A 20,685-nucleotide genomic window follows, 5' to 3' on the forward strand; every position below is an offset into this window, starting at 1 on the left:
ACCACAATTTTCTACTAAAGGAAATCTTTATATATATATTTTTAAGTACTTTCCAGAACTAGTTAGTCGAAGTGGATTCTATCCATGGCCAAACAACGATAAGCTTTTTAGTGGTCTGTATAAAATAAGTGCAGTTTGGTCCAGGTAAGTTTAGGGCTCGAGTTATAGCGCGATTTGAAATTCAAGCGTTATTTCCGATTGAGCCGACATAATGCAGGAAAGATTGCCTTTAAATTGATATCGCACTGTAGAGCGGATCTTCAGAGCTACGGATTGAATCGAGACCTTGAAATGTAGGTCTGTGAAAGCAGCCCAGAGCGATGTAGATTACTATTAACACACTAAAGACAACCGATTCAGCCATCTTATACTCTAGCCCAGGTACCAGTCTGTTTGTGTTATCATTCCACTACTTGTATGACACGAAGGATTTCAGACTTTACTCTAGCGCTAGCACGAAGTTATTTGCAAACCGGAAATCAAGACGTGGAAAAAATAAATACATTTAATTTAACTAATGTACGTCACCCACCACCAGTGATTTGTATGGTAGACTTCTTGTACGTGTTTATATTGATCCTTTTAGCAGTTGGTGACGAGTAGTAAGGGGCATCAGAGCACGGCTGCGTTCAACAGGCTAACAAAGTGGTTGGAATGTAAAGATAGAAATACAATATCTAGAACCGACATGCCTCTGATGTGTAGAATACAGTATCACGCCAGCTCTATTCATAACATTTCTGTCTGCAAAGCTCCACAACATTGTCCTACTGAACTTGCATTCAGAGGTGAAACGTATTTTTATTTTTTAAAAGATAGAACTGGCCTATTCTACAGTCGTGGCCAAAAGTTTTGAGAATTACACAAATATTAATGACCACAAAGTTTGCTGCTTCAGTGTCTTTAGATATTTTTGTTAGATGTTACTATGGAATACTGAAGTATAATTACAAGCATTTCATAAGTGTCAAAGGCTTTTATTGACAATTACATGAAGTTGATGCAAAGAGTCAATACTTGCAGTGTTGACCCTTCTTTTCAGGACCTCTGCAATCCGCCCTGGCATGCTGTCAATTAACTTCTGGGCCACATCCTGACTGATTGCAGCCCATTCTTGCATAATCAATGCTTGGAGTTTGTCAGAATTTGTGGGTTTTTGTTTGTCCACCTGCCTCTTGAGGATTGACCACAAGTTCTTAATGGGATTAAGGTCTGGGGAGTTTCCTGGCCATGGACCCAAAATATCGATGTTTTGTTCCCCGAGCCACTTAGTTATCTCTTTTGCCTTATGGCAAGGTGCTCCATCATGTTGGAAAAGGCATTGTTCTTCACCAAACTGTTCCTGGATGGTTGGGAGAAGTTGCCCTCGGAGGATGTGTTGGTACCATTCTTTATTCATGGCTGTGTTCTTAGGCAAAATTGTGAGTGAGCCCACTCCCTTGGCTGAGAAGCAACCCCACACATGAATTGTCTCAGGATGCTTTACTGCTGCCATTCCTGAGCAAGCTCTGTACTGGTGGTGCCCCGATCCCGCAGCTGAATCAACTTTAGGAGACGGTCCTGGCGCTTGCTGGACTTTCTTGGGTGTCCTTAAGCCTTCTTCACAACAATTGAACCGCTCTCCTTGAAGTTCTTGATGATCCGATAAATGGTTCTTACTGGCAGCAATATCCTTGCCTGTGAAGCCCTTTTTGTGCAAAGCAATGATGACGGCACGTGTTTCCTTACAGGTAACCATGGTTGACAGAGGAAGAACAATAATTCCAAGCACCACCCTCTTTTTGAAGCTTCCAGTCTGTTATTCGAACTCAATCAGCATGACAGAGAGATCTCCAGCCTTGTCCTCGTCAACACTCACACCTGTGTTAACGAGAGAATCACTGACATGTCAGCTGGTCCTTTTGTGGCAGTACTGAAATGCAGTGGAAATGTTTTTTGGGGATTCAGTTCATTTGCATGGCAAAGAAGGACTTTGCAATTAATTGCAATTCATCTGATCACTCTTCATAACATTCTGGAGTATATGCAAATTGCCATCATACAAAACTGAGGCAGCAGACTTGGTGAAAATTAATATTTGGGTCATTCTCAAAACTTTTGGCCACGACTACATGACAGACAATCATATTGGTTCTACATAGGTATTTATATCTGAACTTTCTGTAATGTTGTCCTTATGAACATGACCCAGAGCTAGCTGGCTGTAACAGGGCTAAAAGGGGCCTACGTGGCTGGACAGCCCTGTGTGCCCACAGCTCCGTGTACTGACAGGGGTTTAGAAAGCACGGCTGGTCGCTGGTTCAGGACTGCTCTCCGTACACAACCATGGAAGGAGGGCAGGGCATCGGGGAGGCCCGGCACATCAACACCATCTAGGAGGAGAGAGAAGAAGACACACAGGAAATGCTGAGTTGCAATACAGAAAGATAATTTAAGATGGGTTTGTATGTGTGGCAAAAAACACTGTCTCCATTTCACTTATCTGTATCCCGCAAGGTACACACAGTTTAAGATTCAAAACCATTGTATCATTACCTTAACTATTAAAATGTTTTACTTCTGAGATAAATGTTTGTCATGTTAGTCCGGACCCCAGTGAGCATTGAAGGTCCCCAAGAACACAGTGGCCTCCATCATTCTTAAATGGAAGAAGTTGTGAACCACCAAGACTCTTCCTAGAGCTGGTCGCCCGGCCAAACTGAGCAATCGAGGGAGAAGGGCCTTGGTCAGGGAGGTGACCAAGAACCAGATGGTCACTCTGACAGAGTTTCAAAGTTCCTCTGTGGAGGATGGAGAACCTTCCAGAAGCTTCCATCTCTGCAGCACTCCACCAATCAGGCCTTTATGGTAGAGTGGCCAGATGGAAGCCACTCCTCAGTAAAAGGCACATGACATCCCGCTTAGAGTTTGCCAAAAGACACCTAAAGACTCTCAGACCATGAGAAACAAGATTCTCTGGTCTGATGAAACCAAGAATGCCAAGAGTCATGTCTGGAGGAAACCTGGCACTATCCCTACGGTGAAGCATGGTGATGGAAGCATCATGTTGTGGGGATGTTTTTCAGCGGCAGGGACTGGGAGACTAGTCAGGATAGAGGGAAAGATGAACGGAGTGAAGTACAGAGAGATCTTTGATGAAAACTTGCTCCAGAGCGCTCAGGACCTCAGACTGGGGCAAAGGTTGACCTTCCAACAGGACAACGACCCTAAACACACAGCTTCGGGACAAGTCTCAATGTCCTTGAAAGAAATTCCACAAATAGACTTTTAACAAGGCACACCTGGTAATTGAAATGCGTTCCAGGTGACTACCACATGAAGCTGGTTGAGAGAATGCCAAGAGTGTGCAAAGTTGTCATCAAGGCAAAGGGTGGCTACTTGGAAGAATCTAAAATCTAAAACACTTTTTTGGTTACTAGATGTTTCCATATGTGTTATTTCATAGTTTTGATGTCTTCACTATTATTATAAAATGTAGAAAATAGTAAAAATAAAGAAAAACCCTTGAATGAGTAGGTGTGTCCAAACTTTAGACTGGTACTGTACGGTTGTATGTATATGCATTATATAGTATCTCTATGGGGTGTCCTCACCTGGTATGCGGTTGAATATACACTGAACAAAAATATAAAACGCAACATGTAAAGTGTTGGTCCCATGTTTCATGAGCTGAAATAAAAACATCTCAGACATTTTCCATACACACAAAAAAAAGCTTATTTCTCTCAAATGTTGTGCACAAATTTGTTTACATCCCTGTTAGTGAGCATTTCTCCTTTGCCAAGTTAATCCATCCACCTGACAGGTGTGGCATATCAAGAAGCTGATTAAACAGCATTATCATTACACAGGTGCACCTTGTGCTGGTGGAAATAAAAGGCCACTTTAAAATGTGCAGTTTTGTCACAGAACACAATGCCGCAGATGTCTCAAATTTTAAAGGGAGCGTCTAATCGGCACGCTGACTGGAGTAATATTCACCAGAGCTGTTTCCAGATAATTTAATGTTAATTTCTCTACCATAAGCCACTTCCAACATAATTTTAGAGAATTTGGCAGTACGTCCACCTCACAACCGCAGATCACGTGTAACCACGCCAGCCCAGGACCTCCACATCTGGCTTCTTCAGCTGCGGGATCGTCTGAGACGAGCCACCCGGACAGCTGTTGGTTTGCACAATCAAAGAATTTCTGCACAAACTGTCAGAAACAGTCTCAGGGAAGCTCATCTGCATGCTCGTCATCCTCACCAGGGTCTTGACCTGACTATTTCGGCGTCGTAACCGACTTCAGTGGGCAAATGCTCATTTTCTTTGGCCACTGACTGGGGGGATCCTAGTTGGTTTTTGACCATAGTATTTATTCCCTTACCACCAGGGATGAATCTATTTTAGAAAATGTAAGTTGATAGATTTCCCCAAAGAAGCATCGCAGCGGGCTGCATTGCCTGCATGTATAGTAACATTAGCAGCATCCCCAACCCAAAATATCTTCCCGCGGCCAGCACCCCCGACCCAAAAAGGCTGATCCAAAGCAGAGCAAAGTGGGTTTGTCTTTTCATTAATTAATGAGGCTAACCATGTCGAAGGATGCCAGATTAGACTCATAATGAGGCTAACCATGTCGAAGGATACCAGATTAGATTTATAATGAGGCTAACCATGTCGAAGGATGCCAGACTAGACTCATAATGAGGCTAACCATGTTGAAGGATGCCAGATTAGACTCATAATGAGGCTAACCATGTCGAAGGATGCCAGATTAGATTTATAATGAGGCTAACCATGTTGAAGGATGCCAGATTAGACTCATAATGAGGCTAACCATGTAGAAGGATGCCATATTAGATTTATAATGAGGCTAGCCATGTCGAAGGATGCCAGATTAGACTCATGAGGCTAACCATGTTGAAGGATGCCAGATTAGATTTATAATGAGGCTAACCATGTTGGATGCCAGATTAGACTCATAATGAGGCTAACCATGTCGAAGGATGCCAGATTAGATTTATAATGAGGCTAACCATGTTGAAGGATGCCAGATTAGACTCATAATGAGGCTAACCATGTCGAAGGATGCCAGATTAGACTCGTGAGGCTAACCATGTCGAAGGATACCAGATTAGATTTATATTGAGGCTAGCCATGTTTAAGGATACCAGATTAGACTCATAATGAGGCTAACCATGTTGAAGGATGCCAGATTAGACTCATAATGAGGCTAACCATGTCGAAGGATGCCAGATTAGATTTATAATGAGGCTAACCATGTTGAAGGATGCCAGATTAGACTCATAATGAGGCTAACCATGTCGAAGGATGCCAGATTAGATTTATAATGAGGCTAACCATGTCGAAGGATGCCAGATTAGACTACTACAGCTACTGTACATGCCGTCATGAAATGAATTAGTGCAGGCCCTAGCCTTGTAATTTAAATTTTGAATTTTACTAGGCAAGTCAGCTGAGAACAAATTCTTATTTTCAATGACAGCCTAGGAACAGTGGGTTAACGACAGATTTTTACCTTGTCAATTCGTGGATTTGATCTTGCCAACCTTCCGGTTACTAATCCAACGCTCTAACCACTAGGCTACCTGCTGGTTACTAGTCCAACGCTCTAACCACTAGGCTACCTGCTGGTTACTAGTCCAACGCTCTAACCACTAGGCTACCTGCTGGTTACTAGTCCAACGCTCTAACCACTAGGCTACCTGCTGGTTACTAGTCCAACGCTCTAACCACTAGGCTACCTGCTGGTTACTAGTCCAACGCTCTAACCACTAGGCTACCTGCTGGTTACTAGTCCAACGCTCTAACCACTAGGCTACCTGCTGGTTACTAGTCCAACGCTCTAACCACTAGGCTACCTGCTGGTTACTAGTCCAACGCTCTAACCACTAGGCTACCTGCTGGTTACTAGTCCAACGCTCTAACCACTAGGCTACCTGCTGGTTACTAGTCCAATGCTCTAAACACTAGGCTACCTGCTGGTTACTAGTCCAACGCTCTAACCACTAGGCCACCTGCTGGTTACTAGTCCAATGCTCTAACCACTAGGCTACCTGCTGGTTACTAGTCCAACGCTCTAACCACTAGGCTACCTGCTGGTTACTAGTCCAACGCTCTAACCACTAGGCTACCTGCTGGTTACTAGTCCAACGCTCTAACCACTAGGCTACCTGCTGGTTACTAGTCCAACGCTCTAACCACTAGGCTACCTGCTGGTTACTAGTCCAACGCTCTAACCACTAGGCTACCTGCTGGTTACTAGTCCAACGCTCTAACCACTAGGCTACCTGCTGGTTACTAGTCCAACGCTCTAACCACTAGGCTACCTGCTGGTTACTAGTCCAACGCTCTAACCACTAGGCTACCTGCTGGTTACTAGTCCAACGCTCTAACCACTAGGCTACCTGCTGGTTACTAGTCCAACGCTCTAACCACTAGGCTACCTGCTGGTTACTAGTCCAACGCTCTAACCACTAGGCTACCTGCCGCCCCACAATGAAGGTAGGCCTTAAGGATGACATGCTCAGGAGAGAGACATTATTAACAAAATATCACCATCACGAGGTGATGTGCAGAAAGGAATATTTTAAGGTTAACTTAATTTAAATTCAAAATACATGTTGCTTGAAATAAAGTTGCAATGTGTTTGCTTCATGCTATGTATCATCCTGGTGTAGTTATATGCAGTTCAACATTATCACCACAAGGTGTCAGCGCTGGCATTTGTATTATTGTCTAGCTCTACTAGCTACATGTAAACAAACAGCTAGCTAGGTCTCGTAACTTGAGGACGATAAATACATGCCTAGCACAAGCTAGCAGTTCATTACAACTACAGTATGTTTCTTAACTGAAACTAAGTGGGGCGGCAGGTAGCCTAGCGGTTAGAATGTTGGGCTAGTAACCGAAAGGTTGCTGGATCGAATCCCTGAGCTGACAAGGTAAAAATCTGTCGCTCTGCCCCTAAGCAAGGCAGTTAACCCACTGTTTCCCGGGCGCCGTGGATGTCGATTAAGGCAGCTCCCCTCACCTCTCTGATTCAGAGGGGTTGGGTTAAATGAGGAAGACACATTTCAGTTGAAGGCATTCAGTTGTACAACTGACCCCTTTCCAATGCACCTGGGTAAAATATAGTTGTGTTTTGGAGGAAGAAGACAGATTGGTGAGGGGAGAGAGAGGGGTTGATTGTGAGGTAATTACTGCTGCTAGCTAACTTTTGATTTAAACAATGTGGCCGTTAAACATTGGACTCATATACTAGCTACATTTAGTTTAGTTATATTGATGGCTGTCGTGAGAGAAATTAATCTAGCTAGCTACATTTAGTTTAGTTATATTGATGGCTATCGTGAGATAAATTAATCTAGCTAGCTACATTTAGTTTAGTTATATTAATGGCTGTCGTGAGATAAATTAATCTAGCTAACTAGCTAATGAGGTAAGCTGATCTTTCTCGAACTTGAAAGCACGCTAGCTTTGCGGTTATTTGCTGTGCTAGCCAAATGTAGCTAACACCACCAGAGAAAACGGATAATAAAAAGGGAAACTAACATTATTTGATCGTTTGTTTAGTGGAACGAACTGGTAGCAACAAGTCAATGTGTGTATATAACTAGTTTTGTTCAGTTTTTTTGGTTACGAACTTGTCATTTTGAGCTAGCTAGCCAACTAACAAAGCAAACATGGCGCGCTGCAACGGCTGATGTTTACTGGGGAACCTTTTGGTTTACACGTGCATTTGGTACGTGTTATTCTTTTGACAGTTGAAAAGCTCTATCGTATCTCCATGGGGGGAGGGGGGGGGTGTGTCCTCACCTGGTGCTCCCCCCAGGTACACAGCCTCCTTGGCCCCTGATGGTCGGCCTTGTTTGGGCCCCACACTGTGTTCACTGGCTGCATCCACATGGAGCTGGAGCACGTTGCTCTTCTTCACAACTACAGGGAGAACACCAGAACACAACATATCACTCAGCCAATCAACCAATCAATCAACCAATCAACCAATCAATCAATCAACCAATCAACCAATCAATCAATCAACCAATCAATTAACCAATCAATCAACCAATTAACCAATCAATCAACCAATCAATTAACCAATCAACCAATCAATCAACCAATCAATTAACCAATCAATCAACCAATCAATTAACCAATCAAGAAACCAATCAATCAATCAAGAAACAAAAAATACAATTATTCGAGAATTTTAAACATTAATATCATATTGTTGCAAATCTCGAATGACAGGATGTTACAGTGCTAAAGAAGGTGAAACGATTTATTCCTTTAAACATCAAAGTGTGTGTGTGTGTGTGTGTGTGTGTGTGTGTGTGTGTGTGTGTGTGTGTGTGTGTGTGTGTGTGTGTGTGTATGTACAATATAACACTCACTTGTGATACTGTGCCAGCGTCCGTCACACAAGGATTCCTCTGGTGTGAAGGAGGTGTAGAACTCTCCGTTGCCACTGTTTACTGTGACAGTTACGGCTCCCTGATAGAGGTAGAGGCTGAGCTGTCGTCCTGCCCTGGAACCAGCATGCAACAGGAGACCAGAGTCTGACACCGGCCTGACCTCCAGCTGGACCTCCAGGTTCCGGCCCAACATCAGGGACTCATCTAGACAGAGAGAGAGACTCAGACTTGACACGGTCATGTGTCTTTTGTTGTGATGTCTCATAATTCTGGAATTCAGCTTTTTTTTTTCATCGATTATTTTCTTGACGGGTTGAAAAAATAAATTATAATATCAATGTACCAAATCTTTACAGATTTTTGTTCAAAAAAATCCAATCCAAAATTTTCAAAAGTATCCAATTTAATCAAAATTGTTTCAGAGAAGGTGTAACAGAGTTCGACAGCAGGAAGAGAGGAGGTAGTCTATACCTATAGCCATGTGTCCTCCCTGGGAAGAGAAGTATGCCCCGGGCTGCAGAGTGGCCTGGAAGCAGGGTACAACCCCCAGGCTGGTGGAGGGACTGGCTGGGCTCTCCTCATTCAGCTCCAGGTCCCTCACACAGCCCACAAACCCTCCTGGACCTGGCACCTACATGGAGGGAAACAGACTATTGTCAAGGAACTAAATACCAGAGTGTTATGTCTTTCTATATTCACTTACGTTGTATGTCTTATTTAATTCCTCTTTCCTTGTCTCTTTCTCAAAATAGAATAGGAGAATAATTAGAGAGGGGAGGGAACTTGGACCTTCTCGGAGAAGGAGATGAGGAGACACAATGAAAAAGAAAGACAAATTTGGTATTGATATGTCTAATTCTGAATTATTCTGCTGTGAATGGGATGTGAGGAAAGGAGAGTGGAGGAAAGCAGAGGAAAGGCTGTATTACCGAGAGGAAAGGAGAGTGGAGGAGAGCAGAGGAAAGACTGTATTACCGAGAGGAAAGGAGAGCAGAGGAAAGGCTGTATTACCGAGAGGAAAGGAGAGTAAAGGAGAGTGGAGGAAAGGCTGTATTACCGAGAGGAAAGGAGAGTGGAGGAGAGCAGAGGAAAGACTGTATTACCGAGAGGAAAGGAGAGTGGAGGAAAGGCTGTATTACCGAGAGGAAAGGAGAGTAAAGGAGAGTGGAGGAAAGGCTGTATTACCGAGAGGAAAGGAGAGTGGAGGAGAGCAGAGGAAAGACTGTATTACCGAGAGGAAAGGAGAGCAGAGGAAAGGCTGTATTACCGAGAGGAAAGGAGAGTAAAGGAGAGTGGAGGAAAGGCTGTATTACCAAGAGGAAAGGAGAGTGGAGGAGAGCAGAGGAAAGACTGTATTACCGAGAGGAAAGGAGAGTGGAGGAAAGGCTGTATTACCGAGAGGAAAGGAGAGTAAAGGAGAGTGGAGGAAAGGCTGTATTACCGAGAGGAAAGGAGAGTGGAGGAGAGCAGAGGAAAGGCTGTATTACCGAGAGGAAAGGAAAGTGGAGGAGAGCAGAGGAAAGACTGTATTACCGAGAGGAAAGGAGAGTGGAGGAGAGCAGAGGAAAGGCTGTATTACCGAGAGGAAAGGAGAGTGGAGGAGAGCAGAGGAAAGGCTGTTTTATCGAGAGGAAAGGAGAGTGGAGGAGAGCAGAGGACAGGCTGTATTACCGAGAGGAAAGGAGAGTGGAGGAGAGCAGAGGAAAGGCTGTTTTATCGAGAGGAAAGGAGAGTGGAGGAGAGCAGAGGAAAGGCTGTTTTATCGAGAGGAAAGGAGAGTGGAGGAGAGCAGAGGAAAGGCTGTATTACCGAGAGGGAAGGAGAGGGGAGGAGAGCGGAGGAAAGGCTGTATTACCGAGAGGAAAGGAGAGCAGAGGAAAGGCTGTATTACCGAGAGGGAAGGAGAGGGGAGGAGAGCGGAGGAAAGGCTGTATTACCGAGAGGAAAGGAGAGTGGAGGAGAGCGGAGGAAAGGCTGTATTACCGAGAGGAAAGGAGAGGGGAGGAGAGCAGAGGAAAGGCTGTATTACTGAGAGGAAAGGAGAGCGGAGGAGAGCGGAGGAAAGGCTGTATTAACGAGAGGAAAGGAGAGTGGAGGAGAGCGGAGGAAAGGCTGTTTTACAGAGAGGAAAGGAGAGTGGAGGAAAGGCTGTATTACCGAGAGGAAAGGAGAGCGGAGGAAAGCAGAGGAAAGGCTGTATTACCGAGAGGAAAGGAGAGCGGAGGAAAGGCTGTATTACCGAGAGGAAAGGAGAGCGGAGGAAAGGCTGTATTACCGAGAGGAAAGGAGAGTGGAGGAAAGTCTGTATTACCGAGAGGAAAGGAGAGCGGAGGAAAGCAGAGGAAAGGCTGTATTACCGAGAGGAAAGGAGAGCGGAGGAAAGGCTGTATTACCGAGAGGAAAGGAGAGCGGAGGAAAGGCTGTATTACCGAGAGGAAAGGAGAGCGGAGGAAAGGCTGTATTACCGAGAGGAAAGGAGAGCGGAGGAAAGGCTGTATTACCGAGAGGAAAGGAGAGCGGAGGAAAGGCTGTATTACCGAGAGGAAAGGAGAGCGGAGGAAAGGCTGTATTACCGAGAGAAGTGAGCTGGTGAGTGCTGAGGGAACTCCTCCGATGTAGAGCGGGGGACTGAGCTGGTTCTTCTCCCCCCCTGAGACCCTCTTAGACTGGGCATTGATCCCATCAACGATCAAACCGACCTTCTCTCCCTCCCTCTTCACAAACACCTGAACAAACACACACATACACAGATACGCAAGTCAGATACACAGAAACCTCAGTCTAAATCTTTATTTAGAAATCAGGAAAGAAGGGACAAAGCGATGATGAGACTACAGAGTCTGGCAACATAAGACAGATACTTCCCGTACTGCAGAGCAGGGCTTGTGAGTAAGCATTTTCACCTGTTGTATTCGACGCATGTGATTTTTTATATTGAAATAAAGAATCTAAATACAAGGATCTGTTCCACTGTACGTGACAATGATCGTGTCTTTATTACATGACCTACCGTGTGCCACTGTCCGTCGTCGTACTTCCTGTGGCTGCGGATGGTGGTCTTCCTCTTTCCTCCGTTGATGAGGAGCAGCAGGTGACCGTCTGAGACAGAGAGGGTCATCACAGAGCCGCTACTAGAACGTCCTAGTGATCCTGACACATAGAACACCAGGCCGTCTGACGAGTTCACACGCAGACCCATGGAGATGTGAGGCCTGGGGGGGGGGGAGAAGGGGACAGGTGAGTTACAGGTGGGAGAGACGGGACAGTGACAGGTGAGTTACAGGTGGGAGAGACGGGACAGTGACAGGTGAGTTACAGGTGGGAGAGACGGGACAGTGACAGGTGGGAGAGACGGGACAGTGACAGGTGAGTTACAGGTGGGAGAGACGGGACAGTGACAGGTGAGTTACAGGTGGGAGAGACGGGACAGTGACAGGTGGGAGAGACGGGACAGTGACAGGTGGGAGAGACGGGACAGTGACAGGTGAGTTACAGGTGGGAGAGACGGGACAGTGACAGGTGAGTTACAGGTGGGAGAGACGGGACAGTGACAGGTGGGAGAGACGGGACAGTGACAGGTGAGTTACAGGTGGGAGAGACGGGACAGTGACAGGTGAGTTACAGGTGGGAGAGACAGGTGAGTTACAGGTGGGAGAGACGGGACAGTGACAGGTGGGAGAGACGGGACAGTGACAGGTGGGAGAGACGGGACAGTGACAGGTGGGAGAGACGGGGAAAGGTGTTGTTTACTGGCCATGTGCGATAGCATCAATTTTGCTCCGTCACTGATCACAGATTGAGCAGACAAACTGATCTACAAATAATACTGAGCGGTTATTTAGGACGCAAGGTGATTTGCAGACCAGTCAATCTGCAGTCGCCGACTGCAATGTAGCCGATCTCAAACACCACTCTAGCTGAGTTCCAAATAGACTCCGAGCCCTACAACCTAGAAAGTCCGAGATCCCAGAGGACCGGATATGGTGTACTGGTAACTGGTACTGGTACTGGTAACTGGTAACTGGTACTGGTACTGGTAACTGGTAACTGGTAACTGGTACTGGTACTGGTAACTGGTACTGGTAACTGGTACTGGTAACTGGTACTGGTACCTGGTACTGGTAACTAGTAACTGGTACTGGTACTGGTTACTGGTTACTGGTACTGGTACTGGTAACTGGTACTGGTAACTAGTAACTAGTAACTGGTTACTGGTAACTGGTAACTGGTAACTGGTACTGGTAACTGGTACTGGTAACTAGTAACTGGTACTGGTTACTGGTAACTGGTAACTGGTAACTGGTAACTGGTAACTAGTACTCACGTCCTGCTGAAGGCCTCGGGCAACGTGTCGTAGCGCTGGTGGCTGTGGGAGGAGCCACTGAAGTGCAGAGCTCCGACTTCCTGATTGGCCAGCTCCCCCTGGCAGGATTCCCTGGCACTGCGGCTCCGCCCCCCTGACCCACCACCACCCGCCGGCTTCCTGTGTTTACCCTGTAGAGGTAGGGAGGGAGGGAGGAGGGGAGGGAGGGAGGAGGGGAGGGACGGAGGGACGGAGGGAGGGAGGGAGGGAGGGAGGGAGGGAGGGGGGAGGGAGGGAGGGAGGGAGGTAGGGAGGGGGGGAGGGAGGGAGGTAGGGAGGGAGGTAGGGAGGGAGGGAGGGAGGTAGAGAGGGAGGGAGGAGGGGAGGGAGGGAGGAGGGGAGGGACGGAGGGACGGAGGGAGGGAGGGAGGGAGGGAGGGAGGGGGGAGGGAGGGAGGGAGGGAGGGAGGTAGGGAGGGGGGGAGGGAGGGAGGGAGGGAGGGAGGAGGGGAGGGACGGAGGGACGGAGGGAGGGAGGGAGGGAGGGGGGAGGGAGGGAGGGAGGGAGGGAGGGAGGTAGGGAGGGGGGGAGGGAGGGAGGGAGGGAGGGAGGAGGGGAGGGAGGGAGGGAGGTAGGGAGGGAGGGAGGAGGGGAGGGAGGGAGGAGGGGAGGGACGGAGGGACGGAGGGAGGGAGGGAGGGAGGGACGGCGGGAGGGAGGGAGGGAGGGAGGGAGGGACGGCGGGAGGGAGGGAGGGAGGGAGGGAGGGAGGGGACGGCGGGAGGGAGGGAGGGAGGGAGGGAGGAGGGGAGGGAGGGAGGAGGGGAGGGACGGAGGGACGGAGGGAGGGAGGGAGGGAGGGAGGGAGGGAGGGACGGCGGGAGGGAGGGAGGGAGGGAGGGAGGGAGGGAGGGAGGGAGGGACGGCGGGAGGGAGGGAGGGAGGGAAGGAGGGAGGGAGGGACGGCGGGAGGGAGGGAGGGAGGGAGGGAGGGACGGAGGGACGGAGGGAGGGAGGGAGGGAGGGAGGGAGGAGGGGAGGGAGGGAGGAGGGAGGGACGGAGGGACGGAGGGAGGGAGGGAGGGAGGGAGGGAGGGACGGCGGGAGGGAGGGAGGGAGGGAGGGAGGGAGGGAGGGAGGGACGGCGGGAGGGAGGGAGGGAGGGAGGGAGGGACGGCGGGAGGGAGGGAGGGAGGGAGGGAGGGAGGAGGGGAGGGAGGGAGGAGGGGAGGGACGGAGGGACGGAGGGAGGGAGGGAGGGAGGGAGGGAGGGACGGCGGGAGGGAGGGAGGGAGGGAGGGAGGGAGGGACGGCGGGAGGGAGGGAGGGAGGGAGGGAGGGAGGGAGGGAGGGAGGGAGGGAGGGAGGGAGGGAGGGACGGCGGGAGGGAGGGAGGGAGGGAGGGAGGGAGGGAGGGAGGGACGGCGGGAGGGAGGGACGGCGGGAGGGAGGGGGGAAAGAGAGAATATCAGAGTGAGTTGTTGTAAAGGACCAGGTCAAAGGGTAGATCGAGAGTTATTCATCCACTGGTACACTACATGGTCTATAGTATGTGGACACCCCTTCAAATTAGTGGATTCGGCTATTTCACCCACATCCGTTTCTGACAGGTGTATAAAATCGAGCACACAGCCCTGCATTATCCATAGACAAAAAACTGGCAGTAGAATGGCCCGTACTGAAGAGCTCAGTGACTTTCAACGCTACCTGCCCCAATGCATAGTGGCAACTGTAAAGTTTGGTGGAGGAGGAATAATGGTCTGGGGCTGTTTTTCATGATTCGGGCCCCTTAGATCCAGTGAAGGGAAATCTTAACGCTACAATGTTCCAACATCTAGTGGAAATCCTTCCCAGACGACTGGAGGCTGTTATAACAGCAAAGGGGGGAAACCAACTCCATATTAATGCCCATGATTTTGGAATGAGATGTTCGACGAGCATATGTATATGAAAGTTAGACGCTGAAAATGTGATGGAGACTAATTGTGAGGTGAACATCACCATTGGAGACTAAGACACATGCGTACACACACACAGACAGCTATTCATACACAAACAGATGCTATATAATATACTGTATTTCTCTATGGTGTCAGGTCAACCCACTCAATACAGAGTGAATATGATATATTACAGTAATATACTGTATTTCTCTATGTTGTCAGGTCAACCCACTCAATACAGAGTGAATATGATATATTACAGTAATATACTGTATTTCTCTATGGTGTCAGGTCAACCCACTCAATACAGAGTGAATATGATATATTACAGTAATATACTGTATTTCTCTATGTTGTCAGGTCAACCCACTCAATACAGAGTGAATATGATATATTACAGTAATATACTGTATTTCTCTATGGTGTCAGGTCAAACCACTCAATACAGAGTGAATATGATATATTACAAGTAATATACTGTATTTCTCTATGTTGTCAGGTCAACCCACTCAATACAGAGTGAATATGATATATTACAGTAATATACTGTATTTCTCTATGGTGTCAGGTCAAACCACTCAATACAGAGTGAATATGATATATTACAAGTAATATACTGTATTTCTCTATGTTGTCAGGTCAACCCACTCAATACAGAGTGAATATGATATATTACAGTAATATACTGTATTTCTCTATGGTGTCAGGTCAACCCACTCAATACAGAGTGAATATGATATATTACAGTAATATACTGTATTTCTCTATGGTGTCAGGTCAACCCACTCAATACAGAGTGAATATGATATATTACAGTAATATACTGTATATCTCTATGGTGTCAGGTCAACCCACTCAATACAGAGTGAATATGATATATTACAGTAATATACTGTATTTCTCTATGGTGTCAGGTCAACCCACTCAATACAGAGTGAATATGATATATTACAGTAATATACTGTATATCTCTATGGTGTCAGGTCAACCCACTCAATACAGAGTGAATATGATATATTACAGTAATATACTGTATTTCTCTATGGTGTCAGGTCAACCCACTCAATACAGAGTGAATATGATATATTACAGTAATATACTGTATTTCTCTATGGTGTCAGGTCAACCCACTCAATACAGAGTGAATATGATATATTACAGTAATATACTGTATTTCTCTATGGTGTCAGGTCAACCCACTCAATACAGAGTGAATATGATATATTACAGTAATATACTGTATATCTCTATGGTGTCAGGTCAAACCACTCAATACAGAGTGAATATGATATATTACAGTAATATACTGTATATCTCTATGGTGTCAGGTCAAACCACTCAATACAGAGTGAATATGATATATTACAGTAATATACTGTATTTCTCTATGGTGTCAGGTCAACCCACTCAATACAGAGTGAATATGATATATTACAGTAATATACTGTATATCTCTATGGTGTCAGGTCAACCCACTCAATACAGAGTGAATATGATATATTACAGTAATATACTGTATTTCTCTATGGTGTCAGGTCAACCCACTCAATACAGAGTGAATGTGATATTGTCAGATCAGGTACCTTAGGCCTCTTCTGGCGTGGGAGTGTGGCCAGGATCTGCTGAGGTTTCTTGGCAGCGGGACAGTCTAGAGGAACGTCGACGTTCTCCTTCGCATTGATCAGGTTCATCACCATCTGAGAAGGCTTGTCTCTGTGGAGTAACGTTACACTCATTATAGTGTCGTTTGCCCGTTGTCATGGGCTACAGTTCCAGTTATAGTCCGACACACAGCGGTATATCACATCTAGTCTTAGAAAATTAGCTTCTAATCAGGTAGTAGTAGTAGCAACATATTCATCTCTGAATTTAAACTGTGAAACTCATGTAATCCTCCACACCTCTCTATTTTCTCTGCTCTGTCTATTCCTGTGCTCTTAACCCCATCTTTTGTTCACCTCTTGATTAACTGGTTGCTAAGACAGCCGGTAAGGTTGCTATGGCAGCCGCTAAGGTTACTATGGCAGCCGGTAAGGTTGCTATGCAAACCGGTAAAGTTGCTATGGCAGCCGCTAAGGTTGCTAAGACAGTTGCTAAGGTTGCTAAGACAACCGGTAAGGTTACTATGATAGCCGGTAAGGTTACTATGATAGCCGGAAACGTTAATATGAAAGCCGATAAGGTTACTACGACAACCGGTAAGGTTACTAGCCTTTTGATGAACAGGTTGCTAAGACAGCCGGTGAGGTTGTTGAGGCTGTTGTCAGGTGTTCCTCCCAGGTAGACCCCTCCAGGTAGTAGTACCGCGTGGCTGCTGGCCCCTCCACCACCAGTATCCCCAGCCTTCTCCAGGACGTCATCCACATACAGACGTAACCTACAGACACACAAACATCAGCAACACAACATGTCACATGGGCAGGGGTTTAATTGAGATTCTACAGCTACAGTAACTAATTAAAGTAGGACTATAATGTATGTTGAATTCGCCTTAGTCAACTCAAGAGATCAGTGGTACGTTATAATCATTTAGTTGGTGGATGGTCAATCCTACCCGTTGTTGTTGCTGTACAGAGTTAAATAATGATCGTTGTCATCGTTGTAGGTCTTCTGAGTCTTCACCTCGCTGTCAGCCGCCCTCACTACCACATGACCCTTATCCAGGAACACCTGACACACACCGTCCTGATGAGACAACACATTACATCACACACACCGTCCTGATGAGACAACACATTACATCACACACACCGTCCTGATGAGACAACACATTACATCACACACCGTCCTGATGAGAGAACCAGATAGAGAGAGAGAGAACAGAGAGAGACAGAGAGAGAACAGAGAGAGAGACAAAGAGAGACAGAGAGACAGAGAGAGAGAGACAGAGACAGACAGAGAGAGAGACAGACAGATAGAGAGACAGAGAGAGAGAGAACAGAGAGCGAGAGAGACAGAGAGAGAGCGCAAGAAGGACAGAGAGAGAGACAGAGAGAAGGACAGAGAGTAAAAAGAAATACCTATTAAAATTTGGTTAAAACTAATTGAATATGTCATTGAACCAATTGCACTTTATGGCAGCGAGGTGTGGGGTCCACTTGCAAAACAAGATTTCATCAAATGGGACAAACACCCCATTGAAACCCTGCATGCAGAGTTCTGTAAGATTATCCTACATGTCCAGAGGAAAACTACAAACAATGCATGCAGGGCAGAATTAGGCCAATATCCACAAATAATAAAAACTCAAAAAAGAGCAATTAAGTTTTGGAAACATCTAAAATACAGTGACCCCCTCTCATATCACTACCAAGCCCTGCAATACCAAGAGCTGAGCAAAGAAAAGAGTCCCCTCATCCAGCTGGTCCTGGGGCTGAGTTCACAAACCTGTTCTACTAACACACTGAAGCCTCAGGACCAGAACATCCAATCAATCAGAATAAACCAAATTACAACACAGTCAAAACAAAACTACATTGCTTATTGGGAAACACAAGCACAAACACAAAGCAAAATGCAGTGCTATCTGGCCCTAAATTGACAGTACACCGTGGCTAAATATTTGACTATGGTTACTGATCAAAACAATAGAAAAACCTTGACAAAGTACAGGCTCAGTGAGCACAGCCTTCCCATGGAGAAGGGTAGACACAGGAAAACCTGGCTCCCTGTAGAGGAAAGGCTGTGCAACCACTGCACAATAGCAGAACCTGAGATGGAGCTGCATTTCCTGACAAAATGTCAAAAATATAAAACAATTTGTAATTTCCCCAAATTTGAAACCCTTATTCAAGGTTTCAAAGACCTCTCTGATGAGGATAGGCTACCCGTCCTGTTGGGGGAGGACGCAGAGAGCTGTGGGTTGGCAGCGCACTACATTGCTGCCTGCCATAAGATGAGGGACAGTGTCTGACAGACCAATCAACCTGCACATGTCCTCTACTGTATGCTTATTGTTATTGTTATGTGTTGGTTATTTTGACACTTGGTTATTGTTGTTACTGTTGTCCTGTTGACAATTTTGATTCTCATTTTTATTTTTATATTGTAAATATCCAAAATAAGCTTTGGCAATATGTACATTGTTACGTCATGCCAATAAAGCAAATTGAATTGAAATTGAGAGAGAGAGAGAGACAGAGAGAGAGAGAGATTGTTTATTTCACTTTTGTATATTATCTACCTCACTTGCTTTGGCAATGTTAACACATGTTTCCCATGCCAATAAAGCCCCTTGAATTGAATTGAATTGAATTGAGAGAGAGAGAGACAGAGAGAAGGACAGAGAGAGAGAGAGAGAAGGACAGAGAGAGAGAGAGAGAGAGCAGGACAGAGAGAGAGAGAGAGAGAGAGAGAGAGAGAGAGAGAGAGAGAGAGAGAGACACAGAGAGAGAGAGAGAGGGAGAGAGAGAGAGAGAGAGAGAGAGAGAGAGAGAGAGAGAGAGAGGACAGAGAGAGAAGGACAGAGAGAAGGACAGAGAGAGAGAGAGAGAGAGAGAGAGAGAGAGAGATTATAGAGAGAGATTATAGATTATAATGTTGATAATATTTCCCATTTAGCTTAGTTTTGTTTTGTCTTTCATACCAGGTCATGTGTCTTCTCAGTCATGTTGACACTGGTCTACTACTGTTGCTTTAATTTATTGTTGTTCTGATTAATATTGTTGTTGTAGTTGTTGTTAATGGTAATCCCATGTCCACTACTACTATTATTATTGCTGTTGGTCCCACCATTTATTTATATATAAATATATATATATTTTGTATATATATACACATATATATTTGATTTTTATTTTTCGATATGTATACTTTGACAATGTAAGTAATAATGAACTTGCCATGTCAATAAAGTCAATTGAATTGAATTGAAATTGAGAGAGAGAGAGAGAGAGAGAGAGAGAGGACAGAGAGAGAAGGACAGAGAGAAGGACAGAGAGAGAGAGAGAGAGAGAGAGAGAGAGAGAGAGAGGAGAGAGAGAAGGACAGAGAGAAGGACAGAGAGAGAGAGAGAGAGAGAGAGAGAGAGAGAGAGAGAGAGAGAGAGAGAGAGAGAGAGAGAGAGAGAGAGAGAGGACAGAGAGAGAAGGACAGAGAGAAGGACAGAGAGAGAGAGAGAGAGAGAGAGAGAGAGAGAGAGAGAGAGAGAGGACAGAGAGAGAAGGACAGAGAGAAGGACAGAGAGAGAGAGAGAGAGAGGGAGAGAGAGAGAGAGAGAGAGAGAGAGGAGAGAGAGGACAGAGAGAGAAGGACAGAGAGAAGGACAGAGAGAGAGAGAGGGAGAGAGAGAGAGAGAGAGAGAGAGAGAGAGAGAGAGGACAGAGAGAGAAGGACAGAGAGAAGGACAGAGAGAGAGAGAGAGAGAGAGAGAGAGAGAGAGAGAGAGAGAGAGAGAGAAGGACAGAGAGAGAGAGAGAAGGACAGAGAGAGAGAGAGAGAGAGAGAGAGAGAGAGAGAGAGAGAGAGAGAGAGAGAGAGAGAGAGAAGGACAGAGATAGAAGGACAGAGAGAAGGACAGAGAGAGAGACAGAGAGAGAGAGAGAGCAGAGAGAGAGAGAGAGAGAGAGAGAGAGAGAGAGCAGAGAGAATGCGAGCAGTACCTGGGCCTGGTGGTAGAACATGAGTCCGTTCTTCTGGTCTGTGCGGAAGCCGAAGCCGGCGTAGAAGTTGTTCCTGAGACCAGGGATGCTGTCTGGAGACAAGTCCAGGTAACTCTGGCCTGAGAAGTGAGCCTCGCGAGCCACCTGACACACAGAGAGAGCACACAATTAAAATGGCCATTGGCATCTCATCAACGTGACTAAAAGGACAGCTAATCTTGGTCAGGGAATATTTCATTTCATCTATCCCTATGGCTGAGAGTTTCATTGTCTCAATGCTCACCAGCAGATTGCTGGCACAGCTGTAGCTGACCCCAGATCTGCCCATAACTTACAGTATACTAACCAGTAAGTCGTTGGCACAGCTGTAGCTGACCCCAGATCTGCCCATAACTTACAGTATACTAACCAGT

The 20,685-nt window shown here is 46.3% G+C and overlaps 1 protein-coding gene across 1 annotated transcript in view; it reads right to left on the reverse strand.

The window, feature by feature from the left end:
* Positions 1-2,018: 2,018 nt before the first annotated feature.
* LOC120061708 (laminin subunit alpha-5-like) overlaps positions 2,019-20,685 on the reverse strand; it is a 48,680-nt gene continuing 30,013 nt past the window's right edge. Inside the window, exons 19-29 of the mRNA XM_039011603.1 lie at positions 20,273-20,416; positions 17,227-17,357; positions 16,885-17,049; positions 16,256-16,385; positions 12,750-12,919; positions 11,436-11,637; positions 10,999-11,151; positions 8,897-9,056; positions 8,405-8,629; positions 7,827-7,946; positions 2,019-2,372 (exon numbers count right to left, since the gene is read on the reverse strand). Of these exons, the coding sequence (XP_038867531.1) occupies positions 2,224-2,372; positions 7,827-7,946; positions 8,405-8,629; positions 8,897-9,056; positions 10,999-11,151; positions 11,436-11,637; positions 12,750-12,919; positions 16,256-16,385; positions 16,885-17,049; positions 17,227-17,357; positions 20,273-20,416 (1,749 nt within the window). The 3' untranslated portion in view covers positions 2,019-2,223. The remainder of the gene's footprint in view (positions 2,373-7,826; positions 7,947-8,404; positions 8,630-8,896; positions 9,057-10,998; positions 11,152-11,435; positions 11,638-12,749; positions 12,920-16,255; positions 16,386-16,884; positions 17,050-17,226; positions 17,358-20,272; positions 20,417-20,685) is intronic.

This window comes from Salvelinus namaycush, chromosome 16 (assembly GCF_016432855.1).
Source record: "Salvelinus namaycush isolate Seneca chromosome 16, SaNama_1.0, whole genome shotgun sequence".
In the NCBI taxonomy this organism is placed as follows: Eukaryota; Metazoa; Chordata; class Actinopteri; order Salmoniformes; family Salmonidae; genus Salvelinus; species Salvelinus namaycush.